Here is a 21346-nt window from a genome sequence, read left to right as displayed (position 1 = left end):
ATTTTCTGGGAAACTATACGGGTTTAACGGTAAGGGGTTATTATTTTTGGAAAGAGAAATGGTTTTTGAAAAGCTTTGTTTTTTGCCACTCACATTTTCTGTTTTGCGCCCCTCCAGGTTCTAGCAACAAAGTTTCTGTATCGACGAGGATTCGTGGCATATCCCAGTACAAGTGGCTTCCTATGATGGTATAATCCTTATCTTACCTTATTGTACTTTACTTATGCTTTGTAATCACATGTGAAATGGGTCCATACCCGCTCATCGCGCACTCGTGTACTTAGGCACTTTTAGGATTAAATGTATTCACATTTTATACATCATCACACTTTATGGCTTCGTCACCTTCCAAGTGTCGGCCATCATAGCTCGATTCGAAGTCCTAGTGGACATTCCAGATCGGGGTGTGTCATGGACCTCAGTCTGTTACACAAATGTCCTATATAAAATATGACAAGTGTAGCATTACTCTTTTCACTAAGTTTTTCAGGCTAACAAAATACACTTATGATAAGGGTAGTGATCTTGCACTCCCTTTTTTTGTCTATACACTCTTCACAATTTTTTGTTTCTAACTTTTGAATTGCCACTTAGTACTATGGTTTAGTGAGATTCCTCTTCACTTGTAAGTGAGAGGTCTTAGGTTTGATTCTCGTCAAAGACGAAATCAAACCACATTATTATGACAAACCTATTGTAAGGCTTAGCCCACTCTCCACTCCTTAGTGTAGATACTATCATTTTGTCAAACAATAATACTTTTGAATTGAATAAATGAAAGGAAAACTAAGGAGAGAAAAGAAGAAAAGTACAAAGGATAAAATAAGCTAGTCTATATAAGAGAAAAACTTATGTAAGGGCACTCAAACCACACCCTCCATAGAACAACTCTCACAAACAAAGTAAAACCCATTATATTTTAATTCCACCCAAACGCACATTGATCTTACCTAGTATGAAAGTTGCTCTTGTTTGGCATCATGTGAAGTTTCCCTCCTTTTCATTAAAGAGTCTTCTTAAGAAAGTGCAAGTCGGATAAGGATGACAACTCACGCATAGCAACGCATTATAAGAGATACTCAACGTGGATGAATATTATTGTGGAAAGAAAAAAGTGCTTCCCTTCATATGCATTCATTGTGCATCCATTGTTTTGTGCATCCTATACTAGGGATCGAGAATTGAACTCAGGACGTCATAGCAATGGTAAATAGTTCAAATACTATTTCAATGTTTCAATACTAATGACACTATATTTTCAAATTTTTTACACCAACTTGCTCCTATTTTGGGAAATACCATGTGATTAGGAAAATATTTTTTTATATATGGACATGAATATTCTTTTGGAGAAAAATGTATATATGGTGTAAGTTGCAACCGTTTCTAAATTAGAATTTTTACCAAGTCACTTCCTCATTCCATACACAAACAAACAGATTAATTGTTTGGAATTTATCAATTAATTGGTTTGGAATATATAAAACTACTTTTTTTCCTTTCTAGTTTATACTTATAGTTTATTTTGTAATTCTACAAGACAGAATTTAGTTTTCAAAATCTAAAAGAGTGTATGGGAGAATCTGTAATTTAAGTAAACCTATTCTCTCGTTGGGATTTCCGAATGCACTTTTTGTTAAAGCAAATGGCATCAATTGAATTCTGTGGATCTATTCTTTTACTTTTCACTCCTTCCTATACTCTCACTCTCTTTATATATACCAACTCTCTCTGTCCTCTAGTCTTCACCACCAACCAATATTTGTGTGAGAGAGGGACATACCTAGGTAGCAAGATCGGCCTCTAAAAGATAGAGTAAAAAAAATGGATTCTTCGAATCATCTTGAGCTTACATTGAGTCTTAAGTTGGCAAAAATTGAAAATGTTTCACAAAAATTGTCTGTTCTAAATGAGCATCTTCAAAAACATCAAGAAGAGCTTCGTAAATTAGAAGCGTTTAGAACTGAGATGCCTCACTCTGTGCTCCTCTTGTCGGATGGTGAGTGCGTTATTGTTTCCAAATTTACACATCCGGGCGGCCCTAATTTATTTATTTTCCTATTTATCTTTAAGAATATAGTTGAACGGTTTGATATTTGTTAAATTGATTACCTCTTATGGGTTTATTTGATAGATTTTCTTTGCCTCATCGGCTGCTTCTAATGTCGGTTTGTGAGCTTGTTAACTGTTTATTCCACACCTGACCGGACCCTTCTTTTATCTTTTACCCTTTTTCTCTTTAAGAAAATAGTTAAATGGTTTGATATATGTGAAGTTACCTCTCCTGTGGTTATTTTGTTTTGATTTATTTATTTATTTTTGCTTCCTTGTGTGCTCCTGTTACCGGACGGTGAGCGAGCGCGTTATCTGGTTTTCCTTAAATTTACACATCCAACTGACCCTTACTTTATTTTATTTTCCCTATTTCTGTTTTAATTAAATAGTTGAACGGTTTTTTACATGTAAAGTTACCTCTCATAGATTTATTTTGATTTATTTGTTTATTTGTTTTTGCCTCAGTGTATCATACTGTGAGAGTGTTACTTATAATTTGTACTGAATTTTACACATGCAGCCGGGCCCTTATTTCATTTTTTCCCTATTTATCTTTAAGGAATTAGTTGAAAGGTTTGACATAAGTAAAGTTACCTCTAACGGGTTTACTTGATTTTTTTTATTGATTTTTGTTGTTGTTGCGATCATATAGCTGTACAAGTCCTCAAGAATGAGATTTCAGAACTCTCCGATCATCAATCTGAACGACGTAGTGCGTTCAGAAAATACAAGAGCTCGTCTCCTCCGTTCAACCCTAAGCCATTTGGCATCGATACCACTGATCACAAGCAGGTAAACAATGTGATATAGACATGCAAAAGTTCATCAATAACTTCATTTTTATCTGGTCGTGTGATTTTTGATAGATTACAATGTATCTAACAATTTAACTCATTTTAATTGTTTTGTAAAAGGTGATGACTTCCCAATGTTCCCAATCATCTAGTCGGATGGGAATGATGGTGAACAAAGAGCCGACAAGCCCTACGCCGTTCCCATGCGATTTGAACATGGCGGCCGACGATTTTGAGCTAGAGTCAAAACCACAGGCACAACCGGAGTCCCAGCCACAGCCACAGCTTCCACTGCCACTACCGCTGCCAAACTTGAAGAACAAAAGGAGGAGCTGGTCGCCGGAGCTCCACACAAGGTTTCTGAAGGCCATGAGTTTACTTGGAGGTCCTCAAGGTGAGGCAAATGAGTTGTGACGATATATTCATAGAATTAGTTGAGTCATTTTTATGGTGGGATATGATATCTAGGACTGCAGGTTTTTGGCTTGATGCTAATATTTAGTTTGTTATGTGCTTATTGTTGAGCAGAGGCTACTCCAAAGCAGATACAAGCTGTCATGCAGGTCGATGGGCTAACCCACGACCAAGTCAAGAGTCATCTGCAGGTTGGTTTGAAACCTTGAATACATACATACTCTTGTTTTTGTTTTAATGCAAGCCGTATTTAGGAGATGGAGCTTCGAACACAAGACTTCGAATGTAAGATAAGCGGTAGTTCTTAACCACCAGAGTGTTGGATTCCAATTGTCATTCTCCTTAACTAATTTTCTTAGTAATTTTAGTGCAATTTATTAATAAACTTATTCCTATATATTGCATAGAAATACAAGCCATAAAATGGTATGTGATAATTTGTTCGAAGTGCTATATACGTGATAGGAATAATGAATTGAAGCGAAGCTTAATTGGTGTAATTTATTAATAAACTTTTAGGTTTCATATGATCCGCTATTAACATCATTAATATTTCTTTCAACTTAACCACTTATTATTAAAAGTTTCGGTGATATTATGAATGAAATCTTCCATAAATAAATGGTATATTTTGTTACGTGGGACTAATTCTCCATCATTTATGTAAGTGTATAAGCTCAAGAAACTCGTTAGAACTACAAAAAAATCCATATCGGTTTTGGTTGTACGTACGTTACACGTATATGATATGACGTCAAATATATTTGCAGCAGCACCCAATACCTTTGAGTTATTACAAAAGAGACCCAGATAAAACTTTAACTTGCCGGATGAAACAATGCCAGTGCAAACAAAACCAAACTAGGCCATTACGCCTATGGTCCCCAAATCACATGAAGTTTGTCGTCTACCTATTTTATATCAGGTGGATTAGTACCATTACGTCGCCCATAAAAATTTCTCCTAATTTTATGAGTATTGCTCGACTTTGATCTCCTTGACGTGGTGCTGAATCTGATGGAAAATATATATCCTCTTTGTGGGTTTTGCAGAAGTACAGACTTAACAACCGAGGAGTCCAACCGGCCTCTACCGCGAGTGGCCAAAGAGCACCCCATTTCTACAGGGACTATTGGCAGCAGCAACAGCAGCTCGAAGGTGCAAGAAATGGTGGAGTAAGAGTTGGAGTTGGGTCTTCAAACGGTGGCGGTAGAAGCAGGGATATTTCGAACAAGAAAGCAAAGACAAGTCGGTAATTATGTGGTTATAGATGATCTGCCGGCACATTTATATTTTGTTGGTGTGCCCAAATATGGGCATGCCCTATAAGGTCATTCTATTTTGGTCAGTTGTACTCTTTATTTGGGAAGTGATGTAGTACTTAAAATGCAAACAGTTCAACATTTATATACTTTTGTTATGCATGAGACGGTGATTTGTAGTTAAGGATGAGAATGTCATGTTTATTTGTTTGTTTATCTTTATTTTTTACAAATTCATATAGTTGTCATGTTAGAAATTGCATTTAAAAAAAATGGTAATTAAAGGTAGAGCCATGGCGGGAATACATAGCCACGTTTCGTTTATCATCTTTCAGACTTACTTACTCTCACGTCTAGTAAAGATGAAATAGGTAGCATATGAATTAAGAACAAGAAACACAAAGAACTTATTATATTGAGATAAGTTTCATATTGGAATCATCAGTACACGTATGAAACATTTTACATCAGAAAAAGAAAAACAGAAATTGGCTGAAAGTGCTAAACGGTAGAAAAAAGCCAAACAAAACTAACCTCGATTTGTGTTAGAGTGCTAAACGCTCAATCCTATCTCTCTTCATAAGTATACATGCTTCCAAATTGTCTTGATCATATAGTCTACCATGGCAATGGCATATAAAATAATTCTACACGAGAAGATGACAAGTTCTCAGCATACTGAAGATATATTGTTTTTGAGACCTAGGAAAAACTATATCGTATAATTAATCTTGGCAACGGCATTCAGTGAATGCTAATGTAGGCTACCCATAAATTTCATTTCATAAGTACAAAGAAGTGAAAGCTATTATAATGACGTCCTATCTAAAGAAAGGAAGACAAAAATGAAGTGACCAGCAGCAAAGAGTGTTTTTTGTTGCCCACAAGCAGATGGAGTGTTAAGAGGTAATCTATACTGATTCAACCACTTGTGTGTGAAGTTTCCTAGATTTCGTGTCTGCAAACCTGGATTTAGCGAAGTAGGTTAAGGCAGTGTACTTCACCATCTGTTAGAGTTAGTGTCTTAATTATTGTAACAAATTAATATGTGTATAAACCTCTAAATAAATGAGAATCGGTGAGTGTGATAGCCCAGTAAAATAAAGCACCAGCAGACTTTGAGAGAAAAAAAAATCCCGAGCAATTCACCCAGCTAAAAGCAGAGCATTTTGCTTTGCTCAATCTTCCTCTATCAGACCAGTTCACCGTCTGGTTGGACATCCCCAGTTTTTCAGATTTTGTTCTCTCATTTTCATTCCATGAATCAATCAATATAACCAATCAAAAGCTAATAGTTTAACACCATATGCACCCAAGTTTGAATCCCCTCTCCGAATTTGTTTTAAAAACAAAAGTGTCCAGAAAATTAAGAGCAATCGTACCAAGGCAATTAGGAACATATATAAAGCTTGTGATGAAAAAAGCAGCAAAACCGAAAATAAAATAATTGTCATGCGATTCTTACGATTTGATCTTGTGTGGCAATTGCATTCTATTTTGGAAGTAAAAAAAAGGACTCTCCAAATCCTCATCTGAAATTTTTGAACTTCGACTATTTTCTTCACTCCCTTGGTCACCACCACCACCATCAGAGGCTTTTAAGTGTTGCCAAACAAGCTTGAAGAACCTCATCAACTTATTCTTCTCCATAAGGGTTAGCCTCCTGATTTTAAATATTACTAGTCGAGAGTCTGAAAAATTTCACAACTCCCCGACTTCATGGTCAAAAATGGAGTTTACTTCAATGCTTGTGAAATCCAAATAGTTTGATATACCTAATTTCGTCAGAAGGTCTATGGCTTTGTCTGCACGAAACAAAACCCTAGGGCCGCAAAGGTAATGCGGAGTCTTTTGGCGTCATGTTGTGCAAGGACTTGAGGCATAGGTGACGGGGTCTCAATGTTGGGTCGTCGTCGTTAAGGAGTTTATTCGTAGCTTTTGGGGAAGGGTTGCAAGAATCCGTTAAGATTTCCTTCCTTTGCAAGGAAGGTTCCAGATAGAGAGAACCGACTTGCAGGCTACAAATTTGCTTGAAGTTGGACTAACAAGTGTGTCTGAGCACGCTAATTTTCATCATACAAACCAAACCAGCGACAAAAAATTCATACAAGAATTAAAACTAATGTTAAACATAGAAATTTAGAATTTTCGCATGAAAAAGTCAGAATTTATAAATTGACATGCACCAATTCCCTTATTTGGATTTATAAACATAAAAATTTAGAATTTCTGCGTGTAAAAAAAACTTGGAATTTGGGGCCTCCAATTCCCAAGTTTAAATTCCATGTAAATAGGTGTCATTTCCTAATTTCTATGATTGAGAGTTTAAAATTAACAAATTACAATCTCAATTCCATTGTTCTTTTAGGTTAACCAAACAAGAAAATTCACAAATTCTGGAAAATAAAATCCCGTCATTTTAAAATTCCTTAGTAATCTTAAATTTCTTCATCCAAACATATATTTGCGAAAGTATAAGAATAAAATGTACTGATTAAGTTAAAATCATAGAAGGTGGCTTAGATTATGCTGATTTTTCTCACCATAGTGGAGAATGATTTTGTGCAAGCAATCCAAAACCCTAAACCCTAGTTACAAAATCATTCTCCGAAACCCTAAGCTTTTATCACCTACTTGGTCGAAATAGGAGTTGAAGTCGATCGAACTCGAATGAAACAGAAAAGTATGGGATACTGCTCATCGTGCTCGACATCAACCTCTATGTCTATGACTGTGACTTGCAGAAGCAACGAGTTAACTCGCTACGAGCCCGAAGAAGATAACCTAATTCTGACGTCGTCGTTCCATACAGATATTTGCCTTCTTTTAATTTGCTGAAATGGTTCATTTCACTGGTCTTTGAACAGCTGCAGATCTGATGTCCCCTTTTACATGGCTCATTTGTGTCTCATTTACTAATATTTCGACACATATTCTTTAACTTAACTAAGAAATAACTCTGTTAAGTTATTTATTTATTTTTTATTTAATATTCAATGCACCCAATTGAGCACAAGGCGAAAGCAACCCAACAATTGTAAACCCACCAAGACCCATTATATATCTTCAATGACTCGCGGTGAAAACCCTTTTGAGAGTAACACCAGATCATAGAATTACAAGACCAAGTCTCTCTCGGTCATATTATCAAACACCTTCTGCACTCTCAATCAACCCATCTCCCCCATCAAAAATCAATTGCATTTCTCTTCCTCTTTCTTTCCGTTTCTGCTTCAACCGAATTCGATTTGTCGCCGTCTTCGTTTTCACTCTCATTAACTCGGCCTATCAGGGTTTGAGAAGAAAAATATGAGTTTCGCAGATGGCATCCAAGCGTATCTTCGTTTTCTCTCTCTCAATAACTCGGCCTATCATCGTCTTCGTTGTGTCGTATGGGTTTTGGTTATGGATTTTGATCAGGGGGTTTGGTTAGGGATTTTGATATGTGGGTGTTGATCTATGGATTTTGATCTGAAGGAACTAAAAAATTTGCAAAAGGATCCTCCTGTGTTTGATTTTGTTTTTAATTTTTAAATGTCAAATAAAAACTTAACGGTGTTATTTCTTAGATACGAGGCCCATATAGAAAAGTATGACCGACGCGCTTCAGTTTTCTCTAGGGGGACCCATATAATATTCAATAATAATTGATATAATAATATTTTAATCTCTAAATCCATGATTCTCCCCTTTCTTGAATTTTTGAATTTCTGCACTACACTTATTATCTCTTTAATAGAAGTAGAACTTGTCAATACATGTGGATTCATCTCTATTAGAGAGATGATACAAATAATTGTATAAATATTTGGTACAAATAACATTTTTTACAAATTAATCATATGTTATTAACTAATGGGTGATGCTATCTACAAATCCCTGTACTTTTCACATACCCTCTTAATTTTTGACAGTTGGATCAAATGAATTGAAGAAGATCAAAAGACAAAAATCAACAAGAAGTGTGTGGGAGGTAGAAATGGGTGTTTAGAATAATCAAATCGTATTGTATCGTTGTACTCATATTTGTCTATGAACTATACGAATTAATCACTTCACAAGCAATACCTTAAGCTTCCTTGTTTTATGAATGAAACGACTGCTATGTATATGCAGTTATGCACCCTACTTTTGCTTGCTGAAAGCTTTCTTTCATTTGTTTTCCTTATCCTTAGTTTGTTTTGAAGAAGCTCAGGCAACCTCAAATGGATCGATTTTTATTCTTCGTTTGGAGAGTAGTTGAAATGCATACAATTCAAAATTTAAGATATTTTTTTTTCTCTCAAAATTTGGGATATTTTTGTGTATGTTTGGGGCTATGATTTTCAGTTAAATTCTTTTTACATATAAGGAGTCGAATAATATCATAAAAATAGTAGAGCAAAATCACATTACAAATAGGGATTCTTTTCAAAGTAAATAAAAGTCTGTCAGTTGAAGGGAACCCATAACCTTATTCCAAGTACAATAATTTTGTGCCCACCACATGCTCCTTAGAAAAGCACAAACATACAATGATACAAACCCTACTAATATAAAGCATATATCCATCTGATAATTGCACAACCAACCATACAGTATTTTTTTACATAATAAAAACCTTAAACCAACATGTAAAACACATTATTTGGAAAAATAATTATACATGATTCATAGTTAAATATATTAATTAGTTTAAATCAAGGTGAACTACTTTGTTTTGAAGAAGCTGCTGGGGGAATTCCGGGGATCCGAGGCACAGGTGGGAGTGGGAAGGGGAGTGGAGGGAGGAATGGGAGGATTGGTGGTGGTGGTGACGGCGATGGAGTCAAACCAGGTATAGGTGGCAGATTGGGAATTGGCAGGTTGGGAATCAATGGTGCTGGACCTGCTGGTGGAGAACCAGGAAGAGGGGGCAAATTAGGGATTAATGGAGCTGGTGGGGGCTGAAATGGATTAGGGATAAGTGGTGGGGGCTGAAGTGGATTAGGGATAAGTGGAGGGGGCTGAAATGGATTAGGGATAAGTGGAGGGGGCTGAAATGGATTAGGGATAATTGGTGGAAATAAAGGTGGAAATATAGCATCTGGATGCGCTACTTCTTTATTATCACCTAGTTGCTCATTCTTTGAAGTTTTGGAGTTGGAGGACACAGATGAAGTTTTTACAGCAACAGGGGGCGAACCTGGAATTCCAGGAAGTCCTGGGAGTCCTGGGACACCAATTGGGATGGGAGGGAGAGGAGGGAGTTGTGGCAGTGGTGGAAGATAAGGGATCCTAGGGACGGGAGGTAGATCAGGAATTGTGGGGTCCACTTGAGAGGGTGATGGGAATTCCAGCTCATCAGTACGAGGGAATGAGAACTTCTGGGAATTTGATTTCTTGGAATTCTGAATGCTGGGTTTGTGGTTGCATAAGGTGGGTTGTTTGAGAGGCTTGAAGGTGAAGAAACCAGCAGAGAATATGTGAGTCCCTTGCTTTCTTGCCTTGAGGTGTAAGGAAGAGGAGGTGGCTGATGAGGCCACAGCACAGTAGGGTTCACTGCTGCTGATTAGTTTCACTGAGCATCCTTCAATTTTCTTGACATGTTTGCTCACCGAGAATGGCAGAAGGACTTTGAATTGTCCATGGCTATTTGTTTTCACTTGTGCCTTGAAACTTTGTTCTGTTGAACTCCCATCTTTGCATTCCACACCAACAGAAGCCCCTGCACAAGAACCCAACAAGGTTATTGATATTTTCAAAAATGCATCCACAACATGTTTGTACGTTTTGTTGGACTCACAATGAAATCGCCACGTTATTGATGACTTATTTACTAGAAGACAATGATATCGACATATACAAATTAATGAAATATCCTCTATTTTTCTTTAAGAGAAATAATAAATGTTGGAAAGAAATTGTGATTGAAAGAAGAATCCTACCGCCAAGGAGAGATTTTGTTGTAATTGATTTATGTTATTTACTTTTCCTAGTTGTATGGTTGACTAATAGGAAATATCTGTATAAAGGTTTTACAATCAGAAGTAATGAAATTATTCTGGCCAATTCTATTTCTCAGTCAATTTACCAGATTTTACATTTCTCCTTTTGTACACCTTTGTTTATTTTTTTCATTTGATTTTTCTTTGATTTATTCAAATTTAAAGATCAAAAATAAAAATGAGAGTATGCACGAGCAGAGAAGGGCCGGACTACAATACAAAAAGAAATTTGATTATGAACTTGTTGAAACTTGAAAATTTGAGATGAATTTTACCTGAAATGAAATGGCTGGTATGTGAGAAATCCTCTTGGAAACATGTGTTACAGTAGACAGTGCCTACAACAACTGCGGAAAGATGGTTCTTCTCATGGCTAGCCTCTGAAGGAGTATGAAATGTGAGAGTAGCAACCAGAAAGATAACTGTAAGAAACTGAGACATGGTTTTAGAGTCTATCTATCCCCCCCCCCCCCCTCTGAGAAGTTCTGATATTCTCGACTCTAAAAATAGGTTGATATAGGCTGCCTTTGATATCAATCGCCGAGGGCTTTTAACTAATATAAATATTCTGCAGAATTATACACTTTATTAGGCATAAAAAGGGATATGCTCGGTTGTTTATTACAATTCACGACACGTACGTAAAATTAACTGTGATTGGAAGATAAAAAAGAAACGACTATTTTCGAATTTTATAGCCCGGGATCCATCGAGCTTCATTATTTCACTCATGAAAAACAGTCAACTGCAAACTAGAAGAAGTAAATGTAACTAGGTTTCGTTTCCTACCACCGAACCATACAAGAAAAAAAGGTAATAATTGTGATGGTGGGGAAGTAGATAGAAAAGATGCCCCTAATTTTTGTTTTGCTGGTGTTTTGTTTATTTTATATTTTATTGAGGTTGTTTCTTTGTGGTGTACGAATGCCAAACAGAATAGTTGGGTCCCTGTTGGTTCACGAGACAAGTGGAGTGGCCACAAATTTCACGAGTCTAAAGCTGTACACTACCAAGTCAAGAGTCATCTGCAGGTTGGTTTGAAACCTTGAATACATATATACTCTTGTTTTTGTTTTAATGCAAGCCGTATTTAGGACATGGAGTTTCGAACACAAAATATATATATACTCTTGTTTTTGTTTTAATGCAAGCCGTATTTAGGACATGGAGTTTCGAACACAAAACTTCGAATGTAAGATAAACGGTAGTTCTTAACCACCAGAGTGTTGGATTCCAATTGTCATTCTCCTTAACTCATGTTCTTAGTAATTTTAGTGCAATTTATTAATAAACTTATTCCTATATATTGCATAGAAATACAAGCGATAAAATGGTATGTGATAATTTGTTCGAAGTGCTATATACGTGATAGGAATAACGAATTGAAGCGAAGCTTAATTGGTGTAATTTATTAATAAACTTTTAGGTTTAATATGACTCACTATTAACATCACCAATGTTGCTCAACTTAACCACTTATTATTAAAAGCTTCGGTGATATTATGAATGAAATCTTTCATAAATAAATGGTATATTTTGTTACATGGGACTAATTCTCCATCATTTATGTTACCTTTGCAGCCTTTGCTAAGTGTATAAGCTCAAGAAACTCGTTAAAACTACAAAAAATCCAAATTGGTTATGGTTGTACGTACGTTACACGTATATGAAAGGACGTCAAATATATTTGCAGCAGCACCCAATACCTTTGAGTTATTACAAAGGAGACCCAGATAAAACTTTAACTTGCCGGATGAAACAATGCCAGTGCAAACAAAACCAAACTAGGCCATTTACGCCTATGGTCCCCAAATCATATGAAGTTTGTCGTCTACCTATATTATATCAGGTGGATTAGTAACATTACGTTGCCCATAAAAATTTATCCTAATTTATTTGTATTGACTTTGATCTCCTTGATGTGGTGCCGAATCTGATGGAAAATATATATCCTCTTTGTGGGTTTTGCAGAAGTACAGACTTAACAACCGAGGAGTCCAACCGGCCTCTGCCGGGAGTGGCCAAAGGGCACCCCATTTCTACAGGGACTATTGGCAGCAACAACAGCAGCTCGAAGGTGCAAGCAATGGTGGAGTAAGAGTTGGAGTTGGGTCTTCAAACGGTGGCGGTAGAAGCAGGGACATTTCGAACAAGAAAGCAAAGACAAGTCGGTAATTATGTGGTGATAGATGATCTGCCGGCATATTTATATTTTGTTGGTGTGCCCAAATATGGGCATGGCCTATAAGGTCTTTCTATTTTGGTCAGTTGTACTCTTTATTTGGGAAGTGATGTAGTACTTAAAATGCAAACAGTTCAACATTTATATACTTTTGTTATGCATGAGACGGTGATTTGTAGTTAAGGATGAGAATGTCATGTTTATTGATTTGTTTATCTTTATTTTTTTACAAATTCATATAGCTGTCATGTTAGAAATTGCATTTTAAAAAAAATGATAATTAAAGGTTGAGCCATGGCGGGAATACATAGCCACGTTTCGTTTATTATCTTTCAGACTTACTCTCACGTCTGGTAAAGATGAAATAGGTAGCATATGAATTAAGAACAAGAAACACAAAGAACTTATTATATTGAGATAAGTTTCATATTGGAATCATCAGTACACGTATGAAACAGTTTACATCAGAAAAAGAAAAACAAAAATTGGCTGAAAGTGCTAAACGGTAGAAAGGAGCAAAACAAAACTAACCTCGATTTGTGTTATAGTGCTAAACGCTCAATCCCATCCCTCTTCATAAGTATACTTTTACATGCTTCCAAATTGTCTTGATCATAGTCTACCATGGCAATGGCATATAAAATAATTATACTCGAGAAGATGACATAAGTTCTCAGCATACTGAAGATATATTGTTTTTGAGACCTAGGAAAAACTACATCGTATAATTAATCTTGGCAACAGCATTCAGTGAATGCTAATGTAGGCTACCCGTAAATTTCATTTCATAAGCACAAAGAAGTGAAAGCTATTATAATGACGTCCTATCTAAAGAAAGGAAGACAAAAATGAAGTGACCAGCAGCAAAGAGTGCTTTTTGTTGCCCACAAGCAGATGGAGTGTTAAGAGGTATTCTATACTGATTCAACCACTGGTGTGTGAAGTTTCCTAGATTTCACGTCTGCAAACCTGGATTTAGCGAAGTAGGTTAAGGCAGTGTACTTCACCATCTGTTAGAGTTAGTGTCTTAATTATTGTAACAAATTAATATATGTGTATAAACCTCTAAATAAATGAGAATCGGTGAGTGTGATAGCCCAGTAAAATAAAGCACCAGCCAACTTGGAGAGAGAAAAAAAAATCCCGAGCAATTCACCCAGCCAAAAGCAGAGCATGCACTTTGCTTTGCTCGCTCTTCCTCTATCAGACCAGTTCACCGACTGGTTGGACATCCCCAGTTTTTCAGATTTTGTTCTTTCATTTTCATTCCATGAATCAATCAATATCACCAATCAAAAGCTAATAGTTTAACACCATATGCACCCAAGTTTGAATCCCTCTCCGAATTTGTTGTAAAACAAAAGTTTCCAGAAAATTAAGAGCAATCATACCAAGGCAATTAGGAACATATATAAAGCTTGTGATGAAAAAAGCAGCAAAACCAAACATAAAATAATTGTCATGCGATTCTTACGATTTGATCTTGTGTGGCAATTGCATTATGTTTTGGAAGTCAACAAAAGGACTCTCCAAATCCTCATCTGAAATTTTTGAACTTCGACTAGTTTCTTCACTCCCCTGGTCACCACCACCATCATCAGAGGTTTCCAAGTGTTGCCAAACAAGCTTGAAGAACCTCATCAACTTATTCTTCTCCATAAGGGTTAGCGTCCTGACTTTAAATATCGCTAGTCAAGAGTCTGGAAAATTCCACAACTCCCCGACATCATCGTTGTGAAGTTTCAGATTCTCATTCACTTTCAAGTATACTTTACAAGGGATTTTATATACTAAGGGGTCTACAGGGTAAAGAGAGTTGGTAGCAGCTATACAGTATAATAAAATACAAAACCCTAAACCCCCTAAACCCTAACTGTCTACACTCCCCCGCAAACTTGGCGCCGGAGAGGAGACAAGTTTGGAACACAAGGACTGGAAACGCGTCTTCGACAGGCCTTTTGTAAAGAGATCAGCCAGTTGCGAAATAGAAGGAAGAAAGTGAACACGGTGAGTCCCTGAAGCAACACGTTCCCGGACGAAATGATAATCTAAAGCGATGTGTTTTGTGCGGGCATGAAAGACCGGATTAGCAGCCATATATGTGGCACTCAAATTGTCACAATGCATCACTGTGGGCTCAGAGACGGAAACACAGAGGTCACGCAAAAGACCCATTATCCAAATAGAATCAGCGCATGCAAAGGCAAGTGCCCGATACTCCGCTTCGGCACTAGATCGAGATACCGTCCATTGTTTCTTTGCACACCAAGAAATCAGATTGTCACCAAGAAAAATACAAAAGCCAGTGGTGGAACGACGTGTGTCAGGGCACCCTGCCCAGTCTGCATCTGAATAGGTGATGAGACGAAACGGTTGTGAAGAGGAAGTCAACCGAAGTCCCATACCCAAGCTGCCTTTAAGGTAACGCAATATACGTTTAACAACCTCTAAGTGAGCAGTAGTGGGACGACCCATAAACTGAGAGACATGCTGCACGGCAAAGGAAATATCTGGCCAAGTTAGGGTAAGATACTGCAAAGAACCCACAAGCTGCCTATAAATAGAAGGATCCGTAAGGGCAGTACCAGTGTGTGCAGAGAGATGAATCTTGGCTGCTATGGGTGTGGAACAAGGTTTACACCCTAATAAGTCACCACGTTGTAATAACTCCAAAGTATATTTGTTTTGAGACAAGTGAATACCATTGGATAAATAAGAGACCTCTATGCCAAGGAAATAGTGCAGTTTGCCGAGATCCTTGAGCTCAAACTCAGTGCTCAGAGTTTGAATAAATGATTGAATCAACGGAGGGGAGTTACCCGTCAAAACGATGTCATCCACATATAGAAGAAAAACAAGGATAGTGGAGCCACGATGATATGTAAACATTGAGCTATCTGCCCGACTTTGGATAAAACCTGTCTGAATGAGAAAGGTGTTGAGGCGTTGAAACCAAGCTCGAGGAGCTTGTTTAAGACTGTAGATGGCTTTCCGAAGCTTACAGACATAGTTGGGACGATTGGGATCAACAAAGCCAGGTGGTTGGGTCATATAAACCTCTTCCATAAGTGAACCATGGAGAAAGGCGTTCTTGACGTTGAGTTGACGTATCGACCAACCGAGAGACACGGCAAGGCTGAGCACGGTTTGAATGGTGGTAGGCTTCACAACGGGACTGAAGGTCTCTGTGAAATCAACCCCAGGCTGTTGATGGAAGCCTTTGGCGACAAGACGTGCCTTGTGACGCTCGATCGAGCCATCAGAATGGCGCTTGATTTTGAACACCCATTTACAGCCGACAACGTTAGCATGAGGAACATGAGGGGTTAAGGTCCATGTGCCTTGTTTAAGCAGTGCATTGAACTCATCCAACATAGCCTGGCGCCACTGAGGGGATCAGGATGCCTGTGTAAAACAAGTGGGCTCCGCATCTTGTTCAACGAGGGTGGTCATCGCAGATGGAAGAGGATGACGACTAGCAAAGTAGGCCTTCGTTTTAGGTTTGAAAATCCCTGACTTAGATCGTGTGTGAGGTCCTGAGGAAGGAGGAGGAGCCACGCCACTAGCTGGCAACTGAGAGACATGTGGATATGAGTGGGGTGGTTGAGATGTAGTAGGGATAGACGCAGGAATAGGTGCAAGCAGGTTGACAGGTGGGAGTTCCAGATTTTGAGGGATAGTCACGGGGGTTGCAGGCAGCATGGGTGCCAGGTTATGAGCTGGCAAGGAAGGTTCACGTGAAGGGCAGGGTTGTTGCGGGATTGTAGGGGAGACTGACACAGGAACAGTGGCAGAAGTGGTGGTATGGGTGAGATCCTGATTTTGAGGCATAGGCACGGGTGGTTGGTGGAGAAGAGGGGTAGGTACGGGGTGAATGGGAACAAATACCAAGTCTGATTCAGGCGCAGAAGGTGATGCCATAGAGGAGTGGAAAGGAAAATCATGCTCATTGAATTTAACATGACGAGACAGATATACACGTCCAGTTGAGGGATGAAGACAACGATAGCCTTTATATTGGTCACTGTAGCCAAGGAAAACACATGACAAGGATCGGGGTTGGAGTTTGTAAGTTGCATAATCACCAAGGTATGGAAAGCAAGCACACCCAAACGTGCGCAAAGCCATGTAATCAGGATCCCGGCCAAACAAAGAGTGAAACAGAGAGGTCTACTTGAGAATAGGAGTGGGTAGCCGATTAATTATATAAACAGCAGTGCAGAGTGCCTCAGCCCAAAATTTATGTGGAAGATTGGCAGCAAGTAACAGGGTGCGTCCCATTTCTGAGATATAACGATGCTTGCGTTCTGCAAGTCCATTTTGCTGTGGGGTATGAGGACAGGAGAATCTATGGTGAATCCCTTTTCGCGCACACAATTGACGAAAGGACAAATTATCATATTCTTTACCCCCATCACTTTGGAGTATTTTAACCATTGTTGAAAACTGATTAGAGATGAGAGTTATAAAATTGGAAAAATGAAGAAAGACCTCAGATTTCTTACGCATGGGATAAATCCATGTGTACCGTGTGTAATCATCTGTAAACAAAACATAATAACGAAAGCCCGACACCGACAGAATAGGAGACATCCAAACATCAGTATGTATTAATTCAAAAGGAGACAGTGAATAATGTTCTGAAGGTGTAAATGCGAGGCGATGGGATTTGGCCAACGCACAGTGATTACAAAAATCTTTGGGGGAGACAGCAAAGGACGAGCCTAATACATTACTAGAGGCTAATACATTAAGAACTTGACGGGAGGGATGCCCAAGACGACTATGCCAGAGGGAGGGTGAAGCAAAAGTGGAAACAAAGGCATGTTTGGTAGTAGAACCAGTGCTAGGAGCAAGACCAAGCTTGAGGGGATAAAGAACATCCTCACATGGGCCCTGAAAAAGAACAACACCCGTTTTTAAGTCACGGACAACAAAACCCCACGGAAAGAACAAGAGACTAACAAGATTATCACGTGTAAACTTAGCAACCGACAATAAATTTTTCCGAATTGCTGGAACATGCAAAACTTAGGATAACCGAAAAATGAAGGGCCCGGACTTAAAAGAAAGATTACCAGTGTGCGCAATAGGGAGGGTCTCACCATTACCCACAGTAACTTTGTCATTAGAAGCATACCGAGTAAGCGAAGAGAGGAATTGAGGGTCACTGGTCATATGGTGAGTGGCACCAGTATCCGGATACCATGTAGGATCGGAGGGAGAAGCAACATGCATGCCAGCAAAAGCTCGAGAGATATCATCATCGGAGCGAGTCACGCGGGGGCACAAGGCAGCTATGTGACCAAACTGATTGCATGCCCAACACTGAGGACCACGAGGAGTAGGTCTTGGACCAAGGATACCAGGCCGGTGTTGAGCAGTATGTGGACCATATCGGCCAGCACCGCCATGCACGGTAAAACGGCCACCTCCATGATTACGGGGATGCCGATTGCCATTGGAAGTGCCATTATGGCGAGAAGGCAGACTAGCACGCCCCTGAGAGGGAGAACCACCAGAGCTACGGGCGGAGTAGAGAGCGGAGGGAGCTAAAGTAGCTTGAGTCATGGCATGCTTGGATTCATAAACCAGAAGACGAGCACGCGAGTCGTTAAAGGACGGTAGAGGAGGAAAGTTGGTCAGTGCCAAGACAAGAATCTCATATTCAGACCCCAAGCCATTAAGTACATAAGTCACCAAATCATCATTCTGAACTGGTTGGCCAATAGAAGCCAATTGATCTGCCAAATGTTTGGCAAGACCCAGATATTCGGAGATCGTCTTGGTACCTTTTTGAAGAGACAGCAGCTGAAACTGAGTATGAGTAGAGTTGGCAAGAGATTGTTGAGAAAAATTTTGACGAAGATGTTCCCAGATCTCACGAGAAGTAGATAGCCCGACGGTCAACGAGAGAACAGGCTCAGTAAGGGTAGCACGTAACATGCTGACAAGGGTCTGATCAGTCTGGTACCATACCAGGTAATCGGGGTTAGGGACGCTAGTAGTGATAGGAGGCACCACTGTGGAGGAGGCGGAATCAGCAGAGGTATTTGGGGAAGGTGCTTGAGTTGTGGTGGTGATAAAGAGAGGAGAGCAAGGGTGGGATCCATCTACAAAATGCCAAAAGTTTTAGCCAATCAAGAATGGTTTAACTTGGCTTTCCCATGGTAAGTAATTAGATTCAGAAAGTTTGACAGAAACGAGAGTAGAGATATTAGGAATGGAAGAGGGAGGAAAGGAAGTAGCAGAAGCCATGGAAAAGAAAAAGGAGGGATCATAGGCTCTATACCATGTGAAGTTTCAGATTCTCATTCACTTTCAAGTATACTTTACAAGGGATTTTATATACTAAGGGGTCTACATGGTAAAGAGAGTTGGTAGCAGCTATACAGTATAATAAAATACAAAACCCTAAACCCCATAAACCCTAATTGTCTACAATCATCAAAAATGGAGTTTACTTCAATGCATGTGAAATCCACATAGTTTGATATACCTGATTTCGTCAGAAGGTCTATGGCTTTGTCTGCACGAAACAAAACCCTAGGGCCGCTAAGGTAATGCGGAGTCTTTTGGCGTCATGTTGTGCAAGGACTTGAGGGGCATAGGTGACGGCGTCTCAATGTTGAACCGTCGTCGTTAAGGAGTTTATTCGTAGCTTTTGGGGAAGGGTTGCAAGAATCCGTTAAGATTTCCTTCCTTTGCAAGGAAGGTTCCAGATAGAGAGAACGGACTTGCAGACTACAAATTTGCTTGAAGTTGGACTAACAAGTATGTCTGAGCACGCTAATTTTCATCATACAAACCAAACCAACGACAAAAAATTTATACGAGAATTAATAGAGGTGTATTCAATTGGGAATTTGAGAGATTTTAATGGATTTTTACGGAGTTTAACTGATTTGTAGAGATTCTATTTAAAATTTTAATTCATTTCTCTCAAAATCTTATGGGAAGAGATGAGATTTATGGATGCTTAAAATACACTACAAAATCTCTCCAATTCCCTCTAATTCCTCAACTTTTCCAAATTCTCTAAATTCTACTTCTAATTGAATATACCTAGAATATTATAAACTTCTTTAAAATTCTAATTGAATACATCCGGATTTTTAAAGATTTTAATAAACTATCCTAAAACCCTGATTGAATACACATTGAATTTCAGATAATCACTTAAAATCCTGATTAAATACCCTTAGATTCATTAAAATAATTAAAATCCCTCAAAATTCCAATTGAATACACCCCTTAAAACTTAATGTTAAACATAGAAATTTAGAATTTTCGCATGAAAAAAGTAAGAATTTATAAATTGACATGCACCAATTCCCTTATTTGGATTTATAAACATAAAAATTTAGAATTTCTGTGTGAAAAAAAAAAACTTGGAATTTGGGGCCTCCAATTCCCAAGTTTAAATTCCATGTAAATAGGTGTCATTTCCCAATTTCTATAATTGAGAGTTTAAAATTAACAAATTTCATTCTCAATTCCATTGTTCTTTTAGGTTAACGAAACAAGAAAATTCACAAATTCTAGTAAATAAAATCCCGTCATTTCAATTTGCGTCATTTTAAAATTTCTTAGTAATCTTAAATTTCTTCATCCAAACATATATTTGCGAAAATATAAGAATAAAATGTACTGATTAAGTTAAAATCATAGAAGGTGGCTCAGATTATGGTGATTTTTCTCCCCATAGTGGAGAATGATTTTGTGCAAGCAGTCCAAAAACCTAAACCCTAGTTACAAAATCATTCTCCGAAACCCAAAACACTAAACCCTAAGCTTTTATCACCTACTTGGTCGAAATAAGAGTTGAAGTCGATCGAACTTGAATGAAACAGAAAGGTATGTGATACGGCTCGTCATGCTCGACATCAACCTTTATGTCTATGACTGTGACTTGCAGAAGTAGCGAGTTAACTCGCTACGAGCCCGAAGAAGATAACCTAATTCTGACGTTGTCGTTACGTACAGATATTTGCCTTCTTTTAATTTGTTGAAATGGTTCATTTCATTGGTCTTTTAACAGCTGCAGATCTGCTGTTCAGTTTTACATGTCTTATTTGTGTCTTGTTTACTAATATTTCGACACATATTCTTTAACTTAACTAAGAAATAACTCTGTTAAGTTATTTATTTATTTTTATTTAATATTCAATGCGCCCAATTGAGCACAAGGCGAAAGCAACCCAACAATTGTAAACTCATCAAGACCCATTATACATCTTCAATGACTCACGGTGAAGACCCTTTTGAGAGTAACACCAGATCATAGAATTACAAGACCAAGTCTCTCTCAGTCATATTATCAAACACCTTCTGCACTCTCAATCAACCCATCTCCCCCATCAAAAATCAATTGCATTTCCCTTCCTCTTTCTTTCCGTTTCCGCTTCAACCGAATTCGATTTGTCGCCGTCTTCGTTTTCACTCTCATTAACTCGGCCTATTAGGGTTTGAGAAGAAAAATATGAGTTTCGCAGATGGCATCCAAGCGTATCTTCGTTTTCTCTCTCAGTAACTCGGCCTATCGTCGTCTTCGTTGTGTCGCATGGGTTTTGGTTATGGATTTTGATCTGGGGGTTTTGGTTAGGGATTTTGATATGTGGGTGTTGATCTAAGGATTTTGATACGAAGGAACTCAAAAATTTGCAGAAGGAT

General features: G+C 38.3%; 2 protein-coding genes and 2 long non-coding RNA genes across 5 annotated transcripts; 1 reads left to right on the top strand and 3 right to left on the bottom strand.

Annotated features, from left to right (window-relative positions):
- Positions 1-3207: 3207 nt before the first annotated feature.
- On the top strand, positions 3208-12837 carry LOC126610345 (myb family transcription factor EFM-like). Of its 2 annotated transcripts, XM_050278394.1 has the most exons (3): positions 3208-3243; positions 3378-3454; positions 12463-12837. In XM_050278394.1, exons 1-3 carry the CDS (start codon positions 3219-3221, stop codon positions 12664-12666), a joined length of 306 nt encoding a protein of 101 aa, XP_050134351.1. In that variant the 5' UTR covers positions 3208-3218; the 3' UTR covers positions 12667-12837. The 2 variants fall into 2 exon arrangements, 1 of the variants encoding a protein (XP_050134351.1); XR_007618490.1 differs by lacking the exons at positions 3208-3243; positions 3378-3454 and adding an exon at positions 12272-12340.
- Positions 5881-19395, bottom strand: LOC126610348 (uncharacterized). Its single transcript, XR_007618492.1, has 2 exons — positions 19173-19395; positions 5881-6300 (listed from the first exon to the last, which is right to left on the bottom strand). It is a non-coding gene; the product is annotated as an uncharacterized LOC126610348 (long non-coding RNA).
- Positions 8890-11014, bottom strand: LOC126610343 (uncharacterized). The gene is made up of 2 exons (XM_050278392.1): positions 10767-11014; positions 8890-10211 (listed from the first exon to the last, which is right to left on the bottom strand). Exons 1-2 carry the CDS (start codon positions 10930-10932, stop codon positions 9205-9207), a joined length of 1173 nt encoding a protein of 390 aa, XP_050134349.1. The 5' UTR covers positions 10933-11014; the 3' UTR covers positions 8890-9204.
- On the bottom strand, positions 13054-14418 carry LOC126610347 (uncharacterized). Its single transcript, XR_007618491.1, has 2 exons — positions 14148-14418; positions 13054-13642 (listed from the first exon to the last, which is right to left on the bottom strand). It is a non-coding gene; the product is annotated as an uncharacterized LOC126610347 (long non-coding RNA).
- Positions 19396-21346: the final 1951 nt, after the last annotated feature.

The sequence above is a fragment of the Malus sylvestris genome, chromosome 17 (assembly GCF_916048215.2).
Source record: "Malus sylvestris chromosome 17, drMalSylv7.2, whole genome shotgun sequence".
Classification (NCBI taxonomy): domain Eukaryota; kingdom Viridiplantae; phylum Streptophyta; class Magnoliopsida; order Rosales; family Rosaceae; genus Malus; species Malus sylvestris.
This window is presented reverse-complemented; position numbering and strand designations above follow the sequence as displayed.

Coding starts and splice junctions, on each gene's coding strand:
- LOC126610345 (XM_050278394.1), top strand. CDS start 3,219: ATGAGTTTACTTGGAGGTCCTCAAG. Junction 3,244..3,377: donor TTTACTTGGAGGTCCTCAAG/GTGAGGCAAATG, acceptor ATTGTTGAGCAG/AGGCTACTCCAAAGCAGATA. Junction 3,455..12,462: donor AAGTCAAGAGTCATCTGCAG/GTTGGTTTGAAA, acceptor TGGGTTTTGCAG/AAGTACAGACTTAACAACCG.
- LOC126610343 (XM_050278392.1), bottom strand. CDS start 10,932: ATGTCTCAGTTTCTTACAGTTATCTTTCTGGTTGCTACTCTCACATTT. Junction 10,212..10,766: donor TACCAGCCATTTCATTTCAG/GTAAAATTCATC, acceptor GTTCTTGTGCAG/GGGCTTCTGTTGGTGTGGAA.